At 39.7% G+C, this 26537-nt stretch overlaps 1 protein-coding gene across 3 annotated transcripts in view; it reads right to left on the bottom strand.

Annotated features, from left to right (window-relative positions):
• BIN2 (bridging integrator 2) overlaps positions 1–24844 on the bottom strand; it is a 43965-nt gene extending 19121 nt beyond the window's left edge. The window contains exons 1-3 of one of the 3 annotated variants that reach the window (XR_004229454.1): positions 24677–24844; positions 8921–9001; positions 96–150 (exon numbers count right to left, since the gene is read on the bottom strand). Coding sequence is in view for 1 of the 3 variants with exons in the window: in XM_031937866.1 (XP_031793726.1) it covers positions 96–150; positions 8921–9001; positions 24677–24754 (214 nt within the window). In the remaining 2 variants the exon portion in view is untranslated. Of the gene's footprint in view, positions 1–95; positions 151–8920; positions 9002–23587; positions 24172–24676 lie in introns of those variants that run through there. The other 2 variants (XM_031937866.1, XM_031937867.1) reach the window with 2 other exon arrangements.
• Between the last annotated feature and the right edge of the window lie 1693 nt (positions 24845–26537).

The raw sequence follows: 26537 nt of genomic DNA, 5'->3' as shown, positions 1-26537 counted from the left end.
AGGTTCTTCTCTTCCCTTTTTTCACCCGCCCTCTCCTCCAGCTATCCAGAGTAGACTTCAATGCCCTATGGGATTATAGCTATTGGGATACACACCTTTGACAGCATCAAGGAAATGTTTCAAGTCCTTGTGTAGTTTTTGGCCTTCAGTCTAGAAAGAGAAGTTAAATTGGTTAAATGACTGGAAAGACTACTCAGAATGAAGAGAAAGGAAAAAGCAGAAGATACCGCTAGAATCAGATAGCTAAGACATTTTGTGGCTGGAATCTCTTTTATTATTTACTTAAGCAATTGAAAGTCCTGATGGCTACAAGTGTTCTTCATGATTAACCCAGAGGCTGTCTTGGAATTTATGCTAGTAGAAGATAACACAAGCTCCCTCTTGTCCTGTCTAATTGGAAAGGCTTCAGGTATGTCTGGCCCTGCCATCTATGGGACAAAGGATAGCCTCTGGCTCAACATCACAATGTTGGCCACGAAATGATGATGTTTTTGTTTTTGGCCATAGTAATTCATGAAATTGTCTATTAAGATGTGGATGAGTTGTGCTCAATTAATCAAACACTTAAAAGGGCCAATGACTATGACAGACATTGGGGATACACAGATTAAAAAAAAATGAGACAGATTCAATCCCTCAAAGACCCAATTCTATCCAGAGAGATATGTATATTATATTTTGTTGTTGTTATTGTTGTTCAGTCATGTCTGACTCCTTGTAACCCCATTTAGGGTTTTCTTGGCAAAGATACTGAAGTAGTTTGCCATTTCCTCCAGCTCATTTTACAGATGAGGAAACTGAGGCAAACAAGGTTAAGTGATTTGCCCAGGGATACACAGCTAGGGAGTCTATGAGACTGGATCTGAACTCAGAAAAGATGAGTTTCCTGACTCTAGATTTGATACTCTATCCATCGTAGCCTCATCTAGCTAGCTGTCCTTGTATATTACATGCACATCATGTACACACACACACACACACATGTGAATATATGTACATATGAAATGTAGAAGTATTACACATGGAAAACAGGGCTGGAACTGAGCTTAGGAGAGGCAAAGCTGGCATGAGGGCAACCTGTGCAAAGCCCAGAAGGCCAATAGAATGTGCAATAGAAGACTGGAAAGGCAGGAGCCAGGTTACAAAAGGTTTTTAAATATAAAACAGAAAAGCTTCTATTTGATCCCAGAATCAACAAAGGACCACTGGACTTTATTGAGTGAAGGAAATCACATTGACAAACCTGCAATTTAGGAAAATCCCTTTGGCAGTTGAATGGAGCTTGATGGAAAGACAAAGGACCACTTAGGAGATAATTTCAATAGTCCAGGAGAAAGGAGTGGTTGTGTAGGAGGAGGCCGAAGCAAGAGGTGTTGTGAAGGCTTGGAAAGTGACTAGAGACAGGGTACGAGAATGAAGAGTTGAAGACTCCAAGTTGGCAAATCTGGGTAGCCAGAAGGATGGTGGGTCCTTGGGAGAACTAGGGAAGTTCAGAAGCTGTGTCTATTTGGGGGCAAAGAGAATGAGTTCTCTTTTGGATATCTTGTGTGTGAAATGTCTGTAGGAGGTTCCGTTTGGACATCCAAGAGGCAATTTGACATGTGGAGTAGAGTTCAGAAGACAGAGGAGGGATGGATATATAGATGTGGAAGACATTAGTACAAAGATGGCTAGGCCCATGTGAACAGGTGTGGTCACCATGTGAGATACTGTCGAAACAGAAACTGGCCCACGACAGAGCCTTTGGATATACTCCTACTAAGGGGGAATGAGATGGATAAGGATGCAGATGTAATGGACAGACAGGTGAGAGATGAACAGGATGAGAGTGGGGTCATGAAAACCCAGAAAGCAGAGTATCTAAGAGGAGATGGTAGTCTACAGTGTCAGATGCAGCAGATCAGTGCAACAGATGAGCATTTAGAAAGGGCCTTCACTCAGGTTAGTAGAAGATTGTTAAGGATAACCTCAGAGAGAACAGATTGAGCTGAAGAATGAGGTCAGAAGTCAGATTATAAAATGCTGAACAGGAAGAGGAAAGGAAGTGGAAGCAATAGGTGTAGACTACATTTTCTAAGACTTTGTAAAGAGGAAGGAAGGACAGAGGATGACTTCCTGAGGGGAAGTTTTTAGATTCATTTCAAAATTAAGGAGAGGCTGTATGGCTCAGGAGATAGAATTCTGGGTCTGGACTCTGAAAGACTCAACTTCAAATCCAGCCTCAGATACTTACTAGCTCTATGACTCTGGGCAAGTAATTTAATCCTGTTTGCCTCAGTTTTCTCATCTGTCAAAGGAGCTGGAGAAAGAGATGGTAAACGATTGCAGTTTTTTGCCAAGAAAACCCCAAATGGGGTCACAAAGAATTAGACATGAGTGAAAAATGACTAAACAGCAGCAAAAAAATTAAGATGTTCCTAGACTGTCACTATTTGGTCTTCTATGAAAGATCATGGTTTCAGTTCCCCAGGAACCCCACAGGAAAGTGGGAGACCTGAACTAGGTAACTCTCCACAGGCACCTAACCCTAATCTTCCTCTGAATCTTCAAACATCCTTTCCTTACTTCAGGACTTTTTCCTGAACCCTGTCCAGCCTTCTTCTATTCCTTATCTTAACATTCTTCAGATACTGTGTCTGTTTTCAGTTTTTCCTAGTAGTCTTCCTCACCCAAGCCATGTCATTCCCTTTTCTCTCTGTATCTTCTGGTACTCAAATCATAAAACATTAAGAATAGGGGGAAAATATTGATAGAAAATGAGAATGATAATAGCTGACATTTTAAATGACACTTTATAGAAATTATCTCCTTTGATCTTTTCGAGCTAAGCAGAATAGGCATTATTATCCAATTATACAGACAAGGAAGCCAAAATTCGAAGATAAAAGTAACTTGCTCAAAATCAAACTGCTGGTAAATGGCAGAGAAGGGGCTCTATGGAACCTCGCTCTTCCAATCCCAAATTCAGTGCCCAGAGCAATAGGAGCTTTTATTATATTGCTATTTATTGTTAATCAAGTACAAAGTCAAGGCCCCAACATACATGGGCTTAACATGTTAGGAAAGGCCCTATCAGTGGGAATGCAAATAGTTTCCTGAAAAGGCATATCCCAAAGTGTAGGGCAGGGCCAGAAACCTTGGGATTTTGATGGTATTTTGTAAAACAAGAGATATTATTACAAATTAAAAGTAAAAAAGGAAAATGATTTAATTCATTTCCTGTTCTAGAAGACAGAACTAAATAGTTCTGCTGCATCTGGCACTGCTTTTTACCATCTCCTCTTAGATACTCTCTTACCTCAGCCCAAACTGTTGCGGATCCTCTAGGAAGAGAGTCTCTGCCTCTCCATCAAAAGAGAAGCTTAATTATATCATAATCACTTCAGGGACAAAATTCCTCCTGAACCCCAACCTGATTCCCTCATGCTTCAGTGTAAAGCCCTTAGTTTGTCTTCAAGAGAGATATTACTGGGTGACATTTTTTCCTTGTCTCCTATCTCTTGGCCTTTTCATTTCTAGAAGAGGAACTTCCCAGCTCCTTTCTTCTGGCCTCACTGCTCCGATTCCTGGGCTGAGGAAGTTAGATGCTAACTAACAATGTGACACGAGGAAAGTTCCTACTTCCTTCTGGGCTTGTTTCTTCATCTCTTAAAAGGAACAGTTTGGGCTTAGACAATCTGTATCCCATGTTCCATTCAGCTCTAAAATGCTGTGATCTCTGATCTCTGAGCTTTGCCAAGGGCGCCGCACCTTAATAAAGAAGCCAGCTGGAGGCAGCTTTCCCCACCCCTTCTATAAACAGGGCCAGGCCTTCAGTGACCAACCAGTCACACTTCCTTGGTGCTAAACCCTTGTGTGATGTGCACAATTTTGTACACTATGGGCAGAGATTGCCTACAGGAAACTGGAGACCTTGGGATCCCTGCCCTTGGGGGCTCGTAGTATGCTTGAGGACAGTTGCTGAAAGAGATAGGACACAGCTCCAGAAAGTAGAAACATAGCCTTAGGCCCTTACTATCTGGTGTGATTCCAGGCCCTCTCATCTTTCTTAAGATCAGTTTTCTCATCTATAAAATGAAGGGGCTGGCCTCAAGGTCCCTTCCCGTTTGGGGTCTCTGCTTCTGGAGGATGGGGCAGGGTTGGTACAAGGATCCTTAGGATTGAACTAATTTACAAAATAGCGCAATAACGAACATGTGGATTTGCTAGGATCAGAAGCAGCTCTGGCTAAACAATTGTATTAAATTAACCTTCATAAAAGCTATTGCTATAACTTCTTTAAGATAGATGGGGCTTCTTATGGTTTCCCTTCTCCATCTATGCGAATGCTCTGGTGACTTTATTTTGACTTATTTCCTTTTTTTCTCTATACTCTATGCAATATTTAAGAATAGTTCCTCAGGAAAAAGAAGCTATTAGGAAATTTCAAAGAATATTTAGGAAATCAGAAAATAATCAGACAATTTGGGAGCTGCCATACTTATGATTAAAATGACTCTTAAGTAAGAAATTAGAGAAGAATTACTGATTTCTGATTGTATAGATCCTTTAGAGAATCTCAAGACAAAAGAATCTCAAAGACAGGAGTTTTGTTTTGTTTTGTTTTTGGTCAAGAGTTCTTAAACTTGTAATCCATGACAATGGATTACATGACAATCCAGTGAAGTCCAAAAACTTCTTTCAGAATAATGTTTTTAAATGCATAAAGTATGTAGGCTTACAAAGAAAACCAATTATACTGAAATATATCTATCAATTATTTATTTATTTTGCTGAGACAATTGTGATTAAGTGACTTGCCTAGGGTCACACAGCTTGGAAGTGTTAAGTGCCTGAGGCCACATTTGAACTCAGGTCCTCCTGACTTCAGGGTTGGTGCTCTAATCACTGTGCGGTCACCTAGCTGCCCCAAAATATTTTTAAAAATAAATAATTTTTAAAAATAATAAAACTTGTTGGGCAGGTTTTTAGTTTTGGTTTATTTTTTTTTAAAATTAGGGTTTTAAAAAAAATGTTAAATTATTCAACAGGAACCCAACAGGAACAGAGATACCTGATCTTCTAGCAGAAAATAGCCATAATTGTGATAGTTTTTGGAAAACATAGTAGGCATCTCCAAAAGATTTTTTTCAACAGTGGATTTGTATTTTCAAGATTATCCAAAAAATTCTGACTTATCTATATTCAAAAGAAAAATAAACTGAAGTTTAAATATAGACACTTAAATTTTTTTTTATAATAAAGTCACAGACCCTAAGACAGGAACTCCTCTGTTGGTCTGGCCTTTACAGATGAGGGAGCTGAGGCCTAGAGAAATGATTGGCCCAAAGAGAATAAGTGGCAGGGTCAGGCCATCTTTTGATTCAAAATCCATCATTCAAAAAGAGACAAGGAGACAATCCCTTAAGTTGGAAATTTCCCATTCCTGAGAGTTTGAACTTTAGCAAACAAAAATCAATTTAGACTTTGGTGCCAATTGACTAAAAGGCTTAACCTTCCCAGTATATATATGAATCTCAAATGAGGAGAATTTTGGTAGAGAAACTGTTCAACTCTAGGCAAGTCAATCAGTCAATACACTTAGTGCCTTCTAAGTGTCGAGTACAAAAAAAGTCAAGAGATTTTCTCTACCGTTCTAACCAGGAGGTCACAGGCAAGCAACCATGCAGAAATAGGCTACCAATGAGAACTCATCAGCAGGAGGGAGGCACTGGGATAAGGACGGCCCAGGAAAAGCTTTCCACAGAAGGTGAGATGGTAGCTGGGCCTGGAGGGAAGCGAGGAACCAGACCAGGAGAGAGGGCAAAGCAATCCAGGATGGGGAGATGGCCAGAGAGCCTTGAGTGCCGGGAGAGGGTCTCGTGGCAGGTATAGCAAGGGGGCTGGGCTCACTGCGCTGCATGGGATGGTGGGCTGTGAGATAGAAGAATGTGCTGGGGAGCTATGGAGGGCTTTGTGTTTGATCCTGGGGGGGAGGGGAGCCACTAGCACTGACTGAGAAGGGGCCTGACAAGGTCAGAACATGGAGAGATAACTGAGTCTGAGGCTTTGAAATCATCCAGGACTGAGGTGAAGGCCTGGAGTCTGGCCTTTAGACAAGAGATAATGCAAAGGGAAAATCAACAGGTCTTGGCAACAGATAGGGCATAGGTGTTTTGGGGGAGGTGTCAAAGGGAAGAGCAGAGAAAGGCGCTTTGTCTGGGTGATTGGGAGGGTGCTGGCCCTCTCTAGGGAAGTCTGGGGAGTGGGGAGGGTTTTGAGGGAACAATAATGAGTTTAATTTTGGACATACTGAATTCAAGATGTCTAGGGGACATAGTTGGATATAGGAAACTGAAGGGCAGCAAAAAGTTGGGGCTGGATGTATAGATCTGAGAATTATCCAGGATGGAGGTGAGAATTGAATTCAGGGGATTTCACCAAATGAAGTTGCAATGGGGGAGAAGCGGGACCAGGTTGAAACCTCCTGTCCTTTGGGACAGGGACAACCATGGTTGTTGGTCCTGACATGGACAAAGACTCAGTAATGGATGCTAAGAAGGAGCAGTCAAAGGAAGAGAACCCAAATAGAGGGGTGTCCCAAAAACCTAGGGAGAAGAGAGTGACTAATGATGTCAAAGGTTGCAGAGAGGGTTAGGGAGGACTGAAAAAAAGGCAAAAAAAGATTTGGCAGTTAAGAGATTATTCGTTTGAACCAGCTACACCCATCAAGAGAACTCAGGGAAATGAATGTGAACCACTACATAGAATTCCTAATCCCTCTATTTTTGTCCACCTGCATTTTTGATTTCCTTTTCAGGTTAATTTTACATTATTTCAAAGTCCTATTCTTTACAGCAAAATAACTGTATGGACATGTATACATATATTGTATTTAACATATACTTTAACATATTTAACATGTATTGGTCAACCTGCCATCTGGGGAGAGGATGGGGGAAAGGAGGGGAAAAGTTGGAACAAAAGGTTTTGCAACTGTCAATGCTGAAAAATTACCTATGCATATATCTTGTAAATAAAAAGCTATTTTTAAAAAAGAGAGAGAGATCATTAATGACTTTGTAGAGAGAAGTTGCAGCTGAATGGGATGTTCTTTTTGTAGTGGCAAAAGGGAAAATAAGGGGTATTGCCCTTCAGGTGGGGAATGATTGAATCAATTATGGTATATGAATAGAATGGTATATTATTGTACTCTAAGAAATGATGAAGAAATAGGTTCAGAGAAACTTGGAAGACTTGTATGAACTGATCCAGAGTAGAACAAGGAGAACAATTTATACCATAACAACTACAGTGTAAAATTAGACAACTTTCAAAAACTTAACTTTATCAATGCAGTGACCAACCATAATTCCAGAAGACTAGAGATGAAACATGCTACCCATGCCCTGACAGAGGCAGAACTCAAAACTAGACATACTTTCTGGACATGGCTGATGCCAGAATTTGCTTGCCTATGCATATTTGTCACAACAGTTTTGTTTTTTTCTTTTTCACTTTTCCAATGGAGATGGAAGAAAGTGAAAGGGGAAGAAGATTGATTTTTATTCATTGGAAAAAACCTTTAATCCACTAGTAAAAAACATGAAATATGCCTCAACTCATTTAGTGGTACTCAGCAAAACACTTACTTGGCATGAATCCAATTATAAACACTTTCATTTATAATATAAATACCTCTGCCTTGGAGGGCTATTCATTCTTAAATCTATTCCTCATTCACAGCAAGATCTGAATTACTTTCCCACTAATACCAATAAGTGAACTGAGGCTCCAAAGGTACCAGAATTGGGAAGAGGAGGGCTTGGGTTGGCCTCTGTTTGGGCAGCACGAGGGCAACCAGTTTGTTAGGAAAGGCCCAGACAGAATATTGTTGGGATGGATGGTCCAGGGAGATGAGGAGACTTGGAATCCCTTAGTGAGAGGAGGACAGTGAACCTATCCCTAGGGCAGGTTTCAGTAATGGAAAGAGCAGTAACAGTAATAGCTAAGTCTATTTAGAGCTCTTTAAGGTTTGCACAGTGCCCTATAAATATTATCATTCGATCCTCACAACCACCCTGGGAGGAAGGTGTTATTTTTATCCCCATTTTTTTTTAATTATAGCTTTTTATTTACGAGATATATGCATGGGTAATTTTTCAGCATTGACAACTGCAAAACCCTTTGTTCCAATTTTCCCCTCCTTCCCCCCATCCCCTCCCCCAGATGGCAGGTTGACCAATACATATTAAACATGTTAAAGCATAAGTTAAATACAATATATGTTTTATCCCCATTTTACAGATGAGGAAAACTGAGGCACAGAAAGGTTAAATGACTTTGCTCAGAAGAAAATGAGACTTTAGTCAAATTTAAGGTCCAAACGTAGCTCTGGTGCCCTTGTCTTCAGTGCTTCTCAGTGATATGGCTCTGGAGTCTAAAGATGGAACACTCACTCCCTACCTTTTTTTGGACATATTGAATTCAAGATGTCTAGGGGACATAGACAGTTGGATATAGGAAACTGGAGGGCAGCAGAGAAGTTAGGGCTGGATGTGTAGATCTGAGACCCTGGACCAGTCTGTATCTCAGTTTCCATGTCTATAAAAGAAGGGAGTGGGATTAGATCGCCCACAGCTTTAAATATTAGAATAAGCTCCTTAGAAGTCAGGGTTGTTTCATTCTTTGTACTTGAATACCTAACACCCAACCCAGTACCTGGCAGAGAGGGGACACTTAAGTACTTGTTGACCAATTAAATGCTCCTGGGAAGTTCCTCTTGTTTCTAAATAATGTCGGGAGTCACCCTGAGGAAGAGGAAGTCTTAACAGACATGATCCCTGTTTGTGAAAATCAGAGTTGCCGTTCTTCATCCAGGATCCCCACCTGCTACACGTGGCCAATGGAATGGCCTTCTTTCCCCCCGATCATCACTCACCTGCTGCTGGTAGAAGTTTTGAGCAGCCTGTTCAAAATGTTCATCTTTGGTTTCTGCTATTTTCCCCAGTTTCTGAAGCACCTGGAAAAATGTGAAATGATTTAATGTCGCTTCCTGTCTCTTAATCATGAACCAGCTGGATGGTGAATGACCCCTATCTAGCTAGATTTCTTTCTTTGCTATCTGTAGTTCACTGCCCCTGCTGTGTTATTCACACCAGTTCAATATGTGCTTGAGCTTGATGGAATCAGGAAGGTAGATAAGCTGTTTCCCCCTCACATGACACATTTCAAAATCAACTAGAAATAGCTTTTAGATTATCCAGTTTGGAATTGTGTTTAAAGTCGAGAGTTTTGTATGATCAAAATTAAAGAAACTAGGATTGAAAAGGAAGCTGTCAAATGGGAAAAAAACAAAACAAAACAACACAACTGTATATCAAATATCTGACTTGGGTCTGAGATCTGATACATAAGGAACTAACAAAATATATAAGACCATGAGCCATTCCCTGAAAGATTAGTGATCAAAGGTTCCCAAAGGAAGTGCAAACTATTAACAACTATGTGAAAAGTTGCTCCAAATTACAAATGTAAATATATATTAGTGTAAATCATGATATAATCATGATACAAATCAAAACAATTCACATTTGGCAAAGATAACAAAAGTGGGAATAGTCCATATTGAAAAGAATGTGAATTGATTAAAAAAAAAACAACCCAACTTTGTTGCTATTGTTGTCTAGGCTGTCCATTGTTCCACTCTAGAAAGTGATTTGTAATCATGCTAAGAAATAAACCAAAACATCCATACCCTAGGAACCTGAGATTCCCCAGCTAGGCTTATGTACAAAGATAGAAAAAAGGATCCTATATACAACAAAATATTTATAGCACAACTCTTTGAAGTGACAAAGAAACAAAGCAGAAGATTGAGGAAAGTCTATACAAACTGTATTTCATGGATGCAATAGAATATTGCTGCACTGAAAGAAATAACCTAGTAAAAAATTACAGAGAAGTATAGGAAGACTTCTATGAACTGATCAAAGTGAAGTAAATAGAACTGGGAAAAAATACATAAAATGACTATCAATTTGAATTAAAAAATGACAGCAAAAATAAAGAAACTGAGCGGTGACCAAGCTTAATCCCAAAGATGAGATAGGAAAATGTACTTCTTTTTTTACTTGAGGAGATGGAGAAATATAAAAGAATATTACATATAGTGTCAGGCTCAGTGGCTATATTGGTTTAGCTGAACTGCCTTTTTTGAGGGTTTCTTTTTTATTCTTTGTTATAAGGAATGGCTCTCTGGAAAGAGGAAAGGAAAGGGTTAGAGTCGGGTTAGGGTTAGGGTTAGAGTCAGGCGCATTTAGGAAATGAAGGTGACATAAAAACAAAAGATATCAACAAAAATTTTAAATAAAGAACTGACTGGTTGACTTCAATCTTTCTTCATTCTGATTATGATCAGACTTCCCACTTTTATAGACTATTCTCCATTGTTAAGGAGATGAGAAGCCTGTTAGTGGATGGTTTAGTTCACTCAGGCTTAGTTTCACTTTTCTTCTGTTGGAGACATTTATTGGCTTTTGAGGCTTCCTTTATAAAATGACTTACTTGTTTGAGAAAATAAAAATAACTCATACTTACTCATTTGAAAGACCATAGGATTGCCAATTTAGACCTACAAAGGGCCTTAGTGATGGTCCAATCTTATTTTGCAGAGGAGGACATTGAGGTCTGACAAAGTAGCAAAGTTGGAATTTGAGCCATGTCTTACAATTTTAAAGTCTAGTGTTTGTTCCTTTCTTTCTTCCTCTTTCCTTTTTACATGCTGAGTTCTAGATTCTCTTCCTTCCTCTACTGAGAAGGCAAATAATATATCAATTTTGATATGTGAAATCATGTAAAACATATTTCCATATTATTTATATTTCGTTATATCTAATTCTTTGACCCCATTTTGGGTTTTCTTGGCAAAGATACTGAGGTAGTTTTCTATGTCCTTCTCCAGCTCATTTTATAGATGAAGAAATTGAGGCAAAGTTAAGTGACTTGCCTAGGGTCATACAGACAATAAATGTCTGAAGCCAGATTTGAACACTAAGATGAATGTTCCTGACTTCAGGCCATAAATTCTTACCTACTTTGCCATATCTTTCTTTCTTTTCTTTTTTTTTAAGGCAAAAAAAAAAAAAAAAAAGAAAGAAAGAAAAGAAAAACAAAACAAGAAAACTATACTTCGTGAATCTTTTGGAAGATTCCATTGTCTTGGATCAGAGTATTATATTGATTAGAATAGATGTCTTTACTGGCAGTTGACCATTATTACAATTTTGCTGTTACTGAACACAATAATCTTTCACAGTACTTCTCACTTTACTTTGCATCACTTCATATAAACCTGGCCATATTTTTTCCAAAACCACTGCCCTTGTAATTTTTTATAACACAATAGAATGCCATCACAATCATATACCACAGCTTGTTCAGCCATTCCTTAATTGATAAGCATCCCTTAATTTCCAATTCTTTGCCACCACAAGAATTGCTGCTATAAATATTTTGTACATATAGGTCCTTTTCTTTTTTCTTTGAACTCTGTGGGGTACCAAATTTAGTACCAAATTCCACAGCACCATGCTGACTTTCCTAATTTGACTCACATAACTAGTATATGTTGCAGACAATACACAAATCTTGTTCTCATAACTTCGAATCTAGTGTACTTTTCATTGTGCCATAATTACTTCTATAGAAAAGCATAAAAATATTTTAATTTAATCATATAGATTCAGAATGCATTATCTTTATTTTTTTATTTTATTATTTTTTAAAATTATAACTTTTTATTGACAGAGCCCATGTCTGGGTAATTTTTTACAACATTATCCCTTGCACTCACTTCTGTTCTGACTTTTCCCCTCTCTCCCTCCACTCCCTCCCCCCCAGATGGCAAGCAGTCCCATAAATGTTAAATATGCATTATCTTTATGTGAAAGTCCTAATCCACAAGTCTAAAAGACTTTATTGGGAGGGCTTAGTCAGTATGGCCTCCAGAAGCAGATTGAAGGGAATGGGCTAGGATAAATATGGGAGTGATGACTCATTCTCACGGTTCAGAGTAATAAGAGCAGGAAATGATAAGATGGAAAATCCAGATTATTCCATTTACTAATTACATGACCATAATCATTTTACACTGATAGTGGCATTAGGAGAAAGAACTTTGTATTCTGAGCCCAGAAACATGGGCAACTCTCTAAATATTAGTTTCTTTATTTGTAGAGTGGGGAAAATTTGCCCTTCAGAATTGTAAAGACTGAATGAGATAATGCTATAAACTGCTTTGCAAATTTAAAAGTACTATAGAAGTATTACTGTAAACACTAATCCTTTTGTTTCTTCTGTGTCCTTAACAGTTTGCCTTCATATTGATTTTTTGTCTATAATTCTTTCCTTGATTTCTTAGTCCAGGATCTTTGTTCCAACTTCACTTCCTTCTCTTCAGTCTTATAGGATTTTAATAATTCACTGTCCACCACGGCATCTTTTATGCTCAAGATATTCTTGGAACTGAGTTACTGCCATTTTTACCATCTCCATCCCTACTCCAGAGCATCTGTGTGAAACTAGAAGCTCTAAGCACAAATTTATTCTATGGCACTTTAACTATGCCTATCATAGGTACAAGAAAATCCTTCTATTCATCTCTGATTCCGTGTCATCTTCCCTCTAGGAGCTGTGCCAAATGTCTACTTTCAAGTCCTCAACTTTTGCCCAAACAACATTATTTTAAGCAGATATCTTACTGCCTACTTCTTTCAGAAGATTAAGGTTATCGGTTTTAAGTTCCTTCATCTTTTCTCCCTTTATATCTTAATGAGAATACATACAACATGTAAAATTTCCAAAATTTAAAGCCTATATAAATATTATTTATGATGTTGTTATTATCCCTTTTATCTTCTCTGTGATCTCTGGGATAAATTAGTCCTCTTTCTGGCCAAGGCTAATCTTCAAGTCAGAGCCCTTCTTCATCTGATGCAGCTTCATCTCCTAAATAGATCCTTTTGACCACTTCTACATTCTCATGCCTCTTGACCACCTTCCTTTTTATTGGTTCTTCCTCTTTGGTCTACAAATAGATTCAGAGCTTCTCTATCATTTAAAACAAGCCTTATGTTGGTTCTTATTATGTCCAATGGATCTTCCTCCTTACAGCTAAAATTGTAAAATGAGTAATCTATATTCTGTGCTTCTTCCTCATTGCCTAGAACCTTACTATTGACTTCTAGCTCTTTCTTGATTTTATTGAACATGTTTTCCCTGAGGTCAGCATTTTTTCCTTTCAAATTTTATTTTTTAAATTTAGACACCAAAAAGGCATGTCTAAACATACAGAAGACAGAGAATTCTACATGAAATTATCTCTACTTCATGTAACTTGCTTTTCTTTTCAAAGTATATAACAAATTTCAAATACTATTTTCAAAATTGTCCTGTTTTTCTTCTTCCTTCTCAACTTCCTGTTTTCTTCTGCACATTTCTAGAAACATTTCAGTCGTCTTTTTTTTTTTTTTGCCTCACTATTTTTAATTTTTAAATTTTTTTTATTGTGTACCTATTTTTCCTTTGACATCACTATTGATAAGCCTCTAACTCCCTCACCCCCTCTGAAATCAGCTGAGGACATGAGGCTTTTGTAACAAATAAGAAGAGTTCATAAAACATTTCTACACAGTGACCATGGCTAAAAATATATGTCTCCTTCTCTATCTTGAATTCTTCACTTCACTCCTTTTAAAGGAGCCTGCACACAATTGCAAACTGGATAATCTCAAAGATAGTTCTGCCTCCCTTTGTCAGGAGAATGGGCACAGTGTTCCATCATGGGTCCTGTAGAGATGTGGTTGCTTGTTGCTTTGATGATGCTTCTTATGTCGGTCAAGTTTGCTTTTCTTCACTGTGCTGTTATCCTTGTATAAGTTGTAAGTCTTTTGTTCTAATGGTCTTGTAAGAGGACTGAGGGCAATTAGTGTGGATCACATTTTTGTTGTTTCACTTTTGTTGTTTGTTTGCACTTTGTTTTCTTTCTCATTTTTTTATTATAGTTTTTTATTAAAAAAACATATGTATAGATAATTTTTCAACATTGACCCTTGCAAAAACTTCTTCAACTTTTCCCCTCCTCTTCACTCCCTCCCTTAGATGGCAGGTCATCTCATATATATTAAATATGTTAAAAGTATATGTTAATGTATGGACATGTATACATATACTGTATTTAACTTATACTTTAACATATTTTACATGTATTGGTCAACCTGCCATTTGGGGGGAAGGAGGGGAAAAATTGGAACAAAAAGTTTTTCAATTATCAATGCTGAAAAATTACTCATGCATATAACTTGTAAATAAAAAGCTATAATAAAAAAAGAAAAACAAAACTTCCAAGGGAAAAAAAAGTTTATGTTAAATACAATATATGTATACATATTTATATAGTTGTCTTGCTACACAAGAAAAATCGGATTTGGAAAGAAGGTAAAAATAACTTGGGAAGAAAAACAAGTTCTGACCCATTTGTACCTAGAGAGGACTGTAGGAACTGAATGTGGCTCACAACAAAGCATTTTCATCCTTTTTTATTGTGGTTTGCTAAAATTTTATTTTCTTTCTCCTTTTTTTTTTGTTTTTTAACTTTTTGATTTGATTTTTCTTGTGCACCAAGATAATTGTATAAATATGTATACCTATATTGATTTAATATATATATTTTACCATGTTTAACATATATTGAATTACATGCCATTTGGGGGATGGGGTGGGGCAAAGGGAGGGAAAATTGGAATCCTAAGTTTTTCTTTTCGTTTTTTTTTTTTTTTTAATTAAAGCTTTTTATTTTTCAAAACATATGTGTGGGCAATTCTTTAACATTAGTCCTTGCAAAACTTTCTGTTCCAATTTTTCTTCCCTTCCCCCATGCCCTCCCCTAAATGTCAAGTAGTCTAATATATGTTAAACATGGTAGAAATATATGTTACATTCAATGTATGCATACATATTTATACAATTATTGTGCTGCACAAGAAAAATCAAATCAAACCTAGAAGAAAAAGAAAAAGATGATGATAATGATGATGCAAGAAAATAATAATGGAAAGAATGAAAATGCTATGTTATGATCCACATCCAATTTCCACAGGTCCTCTCTTTCTGGGTATAGATGGCTCTCATCACTGAACAATTGGAACTGGTTTGAATCATTTCATTGTTGAAGAGGACCACGTCCATAGAACTGATCATCTTATAATTTTGTTGTTGTGGTGTATAATGATCTCCTGGTCCTGCTCATTTCACTCAGTATCAGTTCATGTAAGTCTCTCCAGGCCTTTCTGAAATCATCCTGCTGGTCTTTTCTTACAGAACAATAATATTCCATAACCTTCATATACCATAATTTATTCAGCCATTCTCCAACTGATGGGCATCCCATCAATTTCCAGTTTCTGGCCACTACAAACAGGGCTGCCACAAACATTTTGGCACATACAGGTCCCTTTCCCTTCTTTAAGATCTCTTTGGGATATAAGCCCAGTTTGATAACTTTTTGACCATAGTTCCAAATTTTTCATCATTATCTTTTCCTGTCATCCTAGCCAGTCTGGGAGGTGTGTAGTGGTATCTCAGAGTTGTCTTAATTTGCATTTCTCTGATCAATAGTGATTAGGAGCACCTTTTCATATGACTAGAAATAGCTTCAATTTCTTCACCTGAAAATTGTCTGTTCATATCCTTTGACCATTTATCAATTGGAGAATGGCTTGAATTCTTATAAATTAAAGCCAATTCTCTATATATTTTAGAAATGAGGCCTTTATCAGAGCCTTTGGATGTAAAAATGTTTTCCCAGTTTATTGCTTCCCTTCTAATCTTATCTGCATTAGTTTTGTTTGTATAACACCTTTTAAATTTAATACAATCAAAATTATCTATTTTGTGATCAATAATGATCTCTAGTTCTTCTTTGGTCACAAATTCCTTACTCTTCCACAGGTCTGAGAGGTAAATTATCCTATGTTCTTCTAATTTGTTTATAACATCATTTCTTTCTTTTTTTTTTTTTTTTTAATTTAATAGCCTTTTATTTACAGGTTATATGCATGGGTAACTTTACAGCATTAACAATTGCCAAACCTCTTGTTCCAATTTATCACCTCTTACTCCCCACTCCCTCCCCGAGATAGCAGGATGACCAGTAGATGTTAAATATATTAAAATATAAATTAGATACACAATAAGTATACATGACCAAAACGTTATTCTGCTGTACAAAAAGAATCAGACTCTGAAATATTGTACAATTAGCTTGTGAAGGAAATAAAAAATGCAGGTGGGCAAAAATATGGGGATTGGGAATTCAATGTAATGGTATAACATTATTTCAACCTTATCTTGGTATCTTGGTGTGGGTCAATGCCTAGTTTTTGCCATATAGTTTCCAATTTTCCCAGCAGTTTTTGTTAAATAGTGAATTTTTATCCCAAAAGTTGGGGTCTTTGGGTTTGTCAAACACTAGATTGCTATAGTTATTGACTATTTGTCCTGTGAACCTAACCTATTCCATTGATCAACTACTGTTTCTTAGCCAGTACCAAATGATTTTGATGACCACTGCTTTATAATATAGTTTTAGATCTGGTACAGCCAGGCCACCTTCATTTACTTTTCTTTTCATCAATTCCCTTGAAATTCTTGACCTTTTGTTCTTCCAGATGAATTTTTTTGTTATTTTTTCTAGGTCAGTAAAATAGTTTTTTGGGAGTCTGATTGGTACAGCACTAAATAAATAGTTTAGTTTAGGTAGTATTGTCATCTTGATTATATTTGCTCGACCTATCCAAGAGCACTTGATATTTTTCCAATTGCTTAGCTCATAGCTAGCAGAACCCTGCCCTTGGCTCTGGTACTCACCAGATGTGTTAGCTCCTTCTCCCTGAAGCCTAGTTTCTGGTCAGCACCCTGAGACAGTGGAAGGTCCTCCAGTCTCCTACTCAGCAGTCAGACCCCCCACCCCCTACCCCCTCCACACACACGGTCAGAAAAACAAGTTCCCAAAGCTGTCTTCAGGGCTACTTGTCAGTTGATTCTAGTTGGCCTGGAGGTTTTTGCACTTCACTCTGCCCTGGAGTTGGTGGTGGTGGTGGTGGTCTCCTCAAGGCGTTTTAGGAGGACAACTGCTTTATCCCAGGTTTATTTCTGCTGCTCTCAGACAATGTTGCATCTTTTTATGTAGAGGAAATTTGGAAAGTGGAAAGCTTTGACTTAATCTTGTATCAGCCCAGAATCTTCTTCATTTCTCAGTCTTCCTGACTTCTCTTCAGCATTGTTGACCAGAGTCTCCATTCTGATTTCCGCCTTGGGCCGGTGACAGCTGTTCTGGCCTGGTCTTTCCTCCTCCCAGGCTGGCTACTTCTAGGTTTCTTTCTATCGGTTCCCCCCCTAAACTCATTCCTGACCAGCTTCTCTTCATACTCTTACTTGGACTCTTGGAGTCCATTCCTAAGACTCCAAAGATCCCTTCTATGCAAATAATTCCCTAATTTCCTGAGGGATATCTATCTCTAGAACCTCCGATTCACACCCTCCTCTCTAATTTACTACATCACACATTATGCAAACCCACCTTCCTAATATATAAGCCTGACTGTGGTATTCTCTTGTTCAATTCTCTCTCTAAATACAAACGCCTCAGGCTGTAAGGCCTTCCACAATCTGGCCCCAACCCACTTTTCCAGCCTTTCTCCACACTCAGGTTCTTTCTACTCTCTAGCCAAGCTGGACTCTCCAGTCCCACTCATTAGTCTCCCTGTGGCTATCTATACTCCCTTATTCCTGAAGCATATTTCCTCTATATTTTCATCTGCCATCATTCTTCTCTTACGCCATCCATCTCTATGACATCTTTCTATTGCACTAGAATGGGGAGGGGGGGAATGCCCCAATGCATTTGAACCTAGAACTGAATCCTGATGACACGTTTCTTAACTTCCCCTCCTTGACATTGGCATTTGCACAAGGAGATAATTTCTAACCTTCTCTAATTCACAGGATTGTAGTGAGGATCCTAGATACTCAGATGTGTTATAGGAAGGACCTGCGTACTATATATTATTATAAATCTTATAGGACCAAAGATATGAATGATTGTTGTCACCTGAATCCAAGACCTCTAACTTTCTTTTTTTTTTTTTTTATCAGTTTTCTTTTTACTTCACCACATTGCTCAGGTGATCAAGTAACATCCTCACATTTCTTATGTACTTTGCCCTTTACTCCAGTCATAATTAGCATCTTTATTTGCATATTTGCCTTTTCTTCCCTTTTTGAGGGAAGCAATTGTGTTATTTTCCATCTCTACTCCCTGCGCCCCCACCTAGCACAAGGCCTTGCAAACTTCAAATGCTTAATTAATGTATGCCAAGTTGAGTAACAACAGGATTTACTCTATTTCACAGGTTTGTTGTGCAGAAAAAAAAAAAAAAACAACAAACTTTGTTTTTAATTTTTTCTAAATTTAAGGTCTATAAAAGTAACTAATGGCTTAGTAATTATTTGCACTTTAATTAATATAAGTGAATAAGTGTCAGAAGTCATTCCTCAAACTCAGGGGTCCTCAATGTATGGGTTAATATAATGGACAAATTTAAGGTGGAATGATATTTGTGAAGTTAGATGGGAAAAAAAATTGTATCTCAATTTTCACTAACCTCTAATTGAAATTTAAACTTTCTTCTGTTATTTATAAGCATTATTCCAATAAGAGATCCATGGACTTTACCAAATTGCCAACAAAGTCCACGTCAACAAAAAACTTGACATAAAAATCCTTGCTCTAAGTTCTCATCAGGAACTTCTCATTCTATTTATTATTCTTCTATAACTGTAGTTAATGTGTACTTTAGTCTCTGGATTCTGTTCCCCCCTCCCCCACTTAGTATTTTCATAAAGGTCTTCTCCAATTTCTTTGTATTTCCCCTATTTGCTGATCTTGATTGCATCATACTATTTCATTACATGGGGCAGCTAGGTGTTGCAATAGATAGAATGCCAGATCTGGAGTCAGGAAGTCTCATTTTTGTGAGTTCAAAATTGGACATGACTGAAACAATTAAGTAGCAATAAAAATTCCATTACACTAATGTATCATAATTAAACATTCCCCTATTGTGAACCTTTAGGTTTGCTTCCTAGTTTTTATTATTATAGATAACCCTGCCATGAAACTGGAAAGCATTTTAGAATCAGTCATGCATTGTAAATGTTAGTCTATTTGGGACATGCTTTCAGATGTGATAGTAGGGCACTTTTGTACTCCATGTTTTTTGACTACCAATGGTGGAGAAAGACCTCAACCCGAAGATTAAACCAGGCTGAAGTCCTGTCTAAGGCAAATCAATTTCCCTAAGTTTTCTTTTCATCATCTGTGAAATGGGGATAATATACTACCTATCTCAAGGGATGTTTGTGAAATAATGGACTTAAATGGATTTAGCATCATGAAAATGTAAGTTATCTCTACAATTCTTCCTGTGATCTGATCTTTATTATAAGCTTTGCCTGGTAATTCCTTTGAAACCTGAATTTTTGGTTCTTTTTCTGTCTCTACTTTTGTTATGTGCTGCAACTAGATTGCCATACAGTCCTGAGAGGGCTTCCTCAGCTTCTCCCACCCAATATATCATACACTTCCTCCAACACAATGTGACAAAACTCTTCTGTGAAGTGAAAGGTGTGGCAGACTTCCTTCCCCTAACTCCACCCTTCTCTTCCTCTGATAGAGCTGGGGCCCATCTCAACCTGGAGACCGGGGAGAAAAAGCTCTCTCCCCAATCCCAACATCCCTTATAAATCAGGGCCTCTTTGGCCCAGACCAATCATGAGACCAAGTTCCAAGCCCAGGAGTAGAAAGGCATCACACTCTTTGTCTTTGGCCAAGGAAGATTATGGATTAGACATTAATTCTGATCCTCTGAGCCACGAATGAGAATGGACAGAGAATCATGATGAGGACTGAAAAGGAGAAACTGAAAAAGTTTGATGATTTTTGCACCATTGAAATTAATAAATTTAAAAATATAAATGCTTATTAAGTAAGTGTGGTTGTTTATATTGGTGTTTAATTGTTTCTATTAAAACATTTAATTTTAGAAAAAAATCTTTGAATTATATGGACCCAAGGATCTCAGCTTTTCTTCTCCTTGAAATCAGGACAGACACTTGAAAATTGGTTTTAGCTCACATCAGGCCAGGGGGATTTCTTTCAAAGGACAGAAGAGGAACAAAAAACTAAATGGCTTCTCTCTTTTTTTGAGACAGAATTATGGTAAATATAAGAATGCTAATCAAGAAAAATATAGGGAAAGTCATAAGATGTCAGAAGAACCAGAGGCAGCCAGGGAGAATGGCAAGGGAGATGGGCTTCTCCCCAGCAGATTCAGGCTGGCTTCTTGAGAAAAATGCCTCTACTATATGGTATCCAACTCCCCTGGAGATAAAACTGGAAAACCCCTGAAGAAGACACTTCTTTCAAAATTTAGCAAATTGCAGATTCCCAGGGAGGAAGGGGGAGGGAAATCTTGTGCCAACTAAGCCCCTCTCCTCCTGCCATATTTGTGTCTTAGGTATACCCCATGTATGTTCTATCTCAAAGCTTCTTAAACTGTGGATTACAACCCCCCCCCCCCCCCAAAGGGGGAGGAAAACCTAGAACTCAAAAATCTTAAAAACAAATGTAAAAATGTTTTTTTTTTTTTAATGTAATTAAATTTTATTAAATAAATAAATAAAAGAAATCTTGCTCCACCCTAGTAGAATAAAGAGCTGAGCACAGGAAATTATCTTCAAGTGACAGTTTGGTGTCTAGCCTTCTGCATGAGAGGGAGGTGGTAAAACCTCTTCCTTCTCATACCTCTATCAGAAGGTTAGGTCCTTCTCCCCTTCTCAGGCAAAGCTTAGGAAAAGAATGGATATTAAACTCACATTTATCTATCAACTCCCTCCCCACAACATAATCCTGTGTAGGATTTAGAGAAAACTGAGACATAGAGATGTTAATTGACTTGGCCAAGTTCATAGCACTATTAAGTATAGTTAGACCTAGAATTCAGGTAATTAAATCAAGATTTAGATTCAGATTAGAATTTAGTCTAGTCCAGCACCCTGATTTTATATATAAGGAAACAGGTCCAATTGTACAGATAAATAGCCAAAAATAATCAGTAAATGGCTATGTTGAGTCATCTGACTCCAAATTCTGTGCCCTTTCCACCACAATTATACAAGAAATTCTGGTAATATCCTGTATAGAAAACAAAGTAGAGGAATTGGTTAAAATATTTGTTTTTCAATGTATATTTTTTGTTTTTAACATTCTTTTAAAATTTTTGAGTCCTAAATTCTCTCCCTCCTTCCTGCTTCTCCCCAACTTATCGGGAAGGTAAGCAGTGTATCAATTAAATATGTGAAATCATGCAAAACACATTTCTATGTTAGCCATGTTACCAAAAAAAAAAAAAAAAAAAAAAAAAAGACCAAGAAAAATTAAGTAAAACAAATTATGCTTCAACTTGCATTCTTGATAAATATTATCTTCAGTATGCAGAACACTGCTGGGAGAGAGAAATCCAAAGTTTACTCCATGAGCAAAGATTTATAGAATCCCAGAATTTGTGGGTTGGGAGGTCTTTCAGCAGCCATCCCGTCCCATTCATCCCTAAAAGGAATCCCCACCTCATATATTATAAAGATGGTTATCCCCCTGGGAAACCTACTACCTCTAAAGGAAGTCTGGCTTTTTTTTTTTTTTTTTTTTTTTTTTTTTGATTTTTGGATGGCTCTGACTGTAAGGGACTTTGGTTGTCGCTCTATTTTTTTTTCTTCTGATGTCAGGTTCTCTCAAACAGGGCCATATTATACTCTCAACTACAACCAGATTCAAATAAAGCTGGGAAATCATTAACAAAATAAAAAAATACTAAAAGACATAATGCAGTTTTCTAAGTCAACACGTAGCCTGAAAGGATTCTTATATACACAGAGTTTAGTGAGTGTCCCCTGAGTTGGACACCACTGCTCTAGGTCAAAGCTTCTTAAAGTGGGGGGTCATCATCTGGTTCTGTAATTGAATGGGAGTAGTGAAACCAATTTATTATCAGTAAATGTTTCATTTGTATATCTGTATGTGCCGGATTGTGTAAAAATTTCCCCACTGAAAAGGGGGGTCACAAGCTCTGTTCTAGGCAACTCTCTGAAACTAAATTGCAGAGAAGATGCTGACTTGCATAGGTGGAGGGACTTTCCTCATCTGGGAATGCCAGTTGTTTTTGGTCTCAGAACTCTTTTTTATTCTTAAAATTATTAAAGACCTCAAGAAGGTTTTCTTTATGTGGGTTATACACATAACATTATTATGAAAATAGTTTTGACCTCAAGGACCCCTGAAAGAATCTGAGAGTCCTTGGATGACCCTTTGAGAATTGCAGCCCTATGTCGAGGAAATCCCAGGCTCTTTGTAGCTCCAATGTTTAGCACAGTGCCTGGTATACATAAGCATTTAATATGTTTTGTTGACAGACACAGAGAAAGAGTGCTCTGAGATCTGTCAGGTACAGCCTCTCAGCCCACATCCTGCCTCCTGACCCACTTCAGGCAGGAACAAATCCCACCTTTCTGTTCCCAGCTGAGTTCTCACACTGAGCTTGCTCTCAGTGGGAAGGGCTGATAGGATTGTTAAAGCAGGATCAAAGAAGATGTGTGTGATAACCAGCCTGGACATCCCAAAGCCTTTTTAACAGTAAAAGGCTTCTTTTTTTTTTAAAATGAGGTAACTATTAACAGATGAATCTATGTAAACAAAATCTCTTTTTAATCATTAAGATTAAGCTACCAGAAATGATTTTCCAAAACATCCAATGATTTTCCAAGAATGAATCTGCTCTCCCTTGGGCTTACACAAGCCCTTTAAGAACCACTAGACCAGAACCACTTTAACACATTAACTCATAACTCCAATGACCACCCCCCATCTCAACTGCTTTATCTTTTGCGATATTTAGACGAGACAAAGGAACAAAGAAAAAAATGAAGAGGCCATAATCTGCAGATCATACATTTTTGAGCTGAAAGAAACTTGCCCAACATCACATAGTAAATATCAGAAGCAGGATTTGAATCCAGGTCTTTTTTATTCCAAAAAGTGTTTAAAATCACCAGAGAAGAGAGATTAAATGACCTTTTATAAACCTATGCAAAAGACTTTATGCAAACAGATGGAAACTAGATGACTGACCCAGCACCTAGGAAGAGATGCTATTTTCTTTCCTCATTCCCAGAACTTATGTCATAAGAAGGGCACAGGGAGGGGCTGCTAGTTGCATCAGGAACATGCCCGTCGCTAACTTCCTGACTTATTTTCTGGGTGCCCAGTCGAAGCACAATTAGACCTAATGCTTATTTGTGGGGGGCTTCTGTTCTAAGCTCTCCTCTCTACTTCACTACCCCGCTTCGGGAGGTTCCTTCCAAAAGTCTCCCTGAATCCTCCTGCAGACTGGGGCAAGAGTGGGGGGGGGGGTTTGAAGTGAGGCAAGTCGCTTACCTGATCTTCTGATTCTCAGTTTCTTCTTTTCTAATAGATTCTTAGTTTCTTCTTTTCTAATATGAAGGAGTTGGACTAGATCATCGTCTCTGAACCTTTTTGATCTCCAGACTCCTTTTCTGAAAGGAGCCTCTGTTTAGGCGGATCACATCTATTGAGACTCTATTTAAAATTAAGACCTTTTTAGGCTCTTAATGATAAAAAAGAGTACTGTTTAGGTAGGACCACGGATGAGGGCCCCTTCATCCTCTTAGACGTTTTTGAGAATAGCTTTTGTTTTGGGAGCGGTGCTGGTCACACCTATGAACACTGACCCCAATCCGAGTTTATACTTAAAAAAAAATAGCTGACAAGTTTCTGTTTAGGTGATACATTACTGATATTGACCTAAAAGAAACTACAGCCCATTCTTAAAACTAGCCGGCCCACGCGGCCCGCGTCTGCCCTAACTGGAGCCAGGACGCCTTTAGAGCTTTTTCCCCTTTCTTTAAAATTTTTAGCAATGGCTTTTTACTTTCAAAAGCCACCCAAAGGCACTTTTCAGCATTCCCCTTTGCAAAGCCTCGTGCAGCGCATTTTCTCCCTCCCTTCCCGGCCCGCGCTCCCCCAGACACAAGTGACCCGGCACAGGCTCCCTTCGCAACCTTGCGGGTCCCGGTGCCCTGGCCCGCGAAGGCGCAGAGTTGGGCCGGACCGGCCGGAAGGCCTCTCCCCCCCCCTCCCCGATCCAGCACCGCACATTCACTCCCCTGCCCCGCCCCCCCCTCCGGGGGTCGCCCCTTCATCAGGAGACCTGGGTGCGAATCCCGGTCTGCGTGGGGGATGGGCGCTTTGTCTGAGCCCTGTTTCGGCTCCATCTCCCCCCCCCCCCCACCTTGGGGACTGGGCCTCGGGCAGGAAAAGGACCTTAAGGGGATGTTCCCGTCCCCTCGGGCACCTTGGTGCCCTCCCGGCTTCGAGGTTCTTGCGGGTACAATAATGGGGAGGGGGTTTAGGGAAGGCCCCGTCTGGCCTCAAACCTGCGACCAGTCCTGGGGAGCCCCGGGGGTCCGGCCCCTCCGGGCAGACGTGGGGGCCTAGTCCCCCTACCTTCTCCTGGGCCCGGCTGAACTTCTTCTGCATCTGCTTGGCCAGGAGGCCCGCCCCGCTGCCCGAGCGCTCCGCCATCCCCGGCTGCCCGGCCTCGCCTGCCCTCGTCCTGCCTGGGCCCCAGGAGCAGCCCCACTCAGCCTGTGGTTTTCCTCCCGGGCTGCGGGGAGGAAGTGCCGGCTCCCAGCATGCCTTGCGTCGGGGGGGGGGGGGCTCCTGCCTAATCCCCCACCCCCCAACAGCAGGCGGGGTTCTGCTTTAGGGGCAGCCCCGGGGACTCCCCTGGCCTGGGCCCCGCCTGTCACTTTTCGCCCTGAGGGTGGGAGCGAGCAGGAGGGTCGCTCTGCTCCCAAATAATCACCCCCATCCCTCAGGGATCGGGGTCCAAACCAGGCCCAGACCTGGCCACCCCAAATATCACCCCACTGGGGGTCCAAACCAGGCCTGCACCTGGTCACCCCAAATATCACCCTACTGGGGGTCCAAACCAGGCCCAGACCTGGTCACCCCAAATATCACCCCACTGGGGGTCCAAACCAGGCCCAAACCTGGTCACCCCAAATATCACCCCACTGGGGGTCCAAACTAGGCCCAGACCTGGTCACCCCAAATATCACCCCACTGGGGGTCCAAACCAGGCCTGCACCTGGCTACCCCAAATATCACCCTACTGGGGGTCCAAACCAGGCCTGCACCTGGTCACCCCAAATATTACCCTACTGGGTCCAAACCAGGCCCAGACCTGGTCACCCCAAATATCACCCCACTGGGGGTCCAAACCAGGCCTGCACCTGGCTACCCCAAATATCACCCTACTGGGGGTCCAAACCAGGCCTGCACCTGGTCACCCCAAATAGTCACCCTATTGGGGGTCCAAACCAGGCCCAGACCTGGTCACCCCAAACAGTCACCCTGAGGTGGAGTCCAAACCAGGCCCAGACCTGGTCACCCTAAGTAATCATTCTGGGGATTGAGTCTTCTGGGCCCAGACTTGGTCACCTTGGGTTCATGCTGGGGGAGTGAAGGGTCTCCTGGGTCCAAACCAGCCCAGACCTAGCCACCCCAAGGCTTCACCGTGGTGTGGAACTGGGGCCATCAGACCTATCACTCGGAGCTGCAGGCTTAGGGTGCAGACGGAGTGAGAAGAGGTCAGAATACTCAGGGCCATTCAGATTTCCTCTTGTCTTCCCTTCCATCCCTTCTTTCCTTCTGTGCTCCCTCTCCTGTGCTCAGGCCCTATCCTGGGGGCTGGGGAAGAGTTCTGAGGAGCACACTTTGAAGGGAAGGATAGCAAGTTGCAAATAAAAACCCCATTTTCTTAGAACAAGGGAGATGTGCCTGTAAATGCCTCATCTCCCTCTGGAAATGCCTTTCCTGATCCCCTTCATGTCATCGCCTTCTCTCTCTTGATTCTCTTTAGTTTAACCCATCTATCTTGTTGGCCATAGGTTTTGCATTGTGGCCTCCTCCATTTGAATGTGAGCTTCTATAGAGTAAGGGCTATCTTTTGCTCTTCTACATATCTCCAGTTCATAGTTAGTATTTTTTACATCTGTTATACCTTATTCCCACCCCAATCTTCTGCTTTCTAGACACCTAATCCCCTAACACTGGGGCATTTTTCTCTGACTCGAACATCCTGCAGCCCAAATAGAGCTCCCTCATCTTCAACCACTGGTTTCCCGGCTTCCTTCAGTTCTTCATGAAGGTCCAAACGATCCTGCCCTAATGCCAATAGATAATAATATACTCCTGGAGGGAGTGTCTATTTGCTTAGTAATTTTTATGTGTACTAATATTTCAGGGCCTATCACAGCACCTGGCAACTACTGTAAACCATCAATAAATATCTGTTTAATTG

Source organism: Sarcophilus harrisii, chromosome 5 (genome assembly GCF_902635505.1).
Source record: "Sarcophilus harrisii chromosome 5, mSarHar1.11, whole genome shotgun sequence".
Lineage (NCBI taxonomy): Eukaryota > Metazoa > Chordata > Mammalia > Dasyuromorphia > Dasyuridae > Sarcophilus > Sarcophilus harrisii.
The sequence above is the reverse complement of the archived record's forward strand: the minus strand, read 5'-3'. Positions and strand labels throughout refer to the sequence as shown.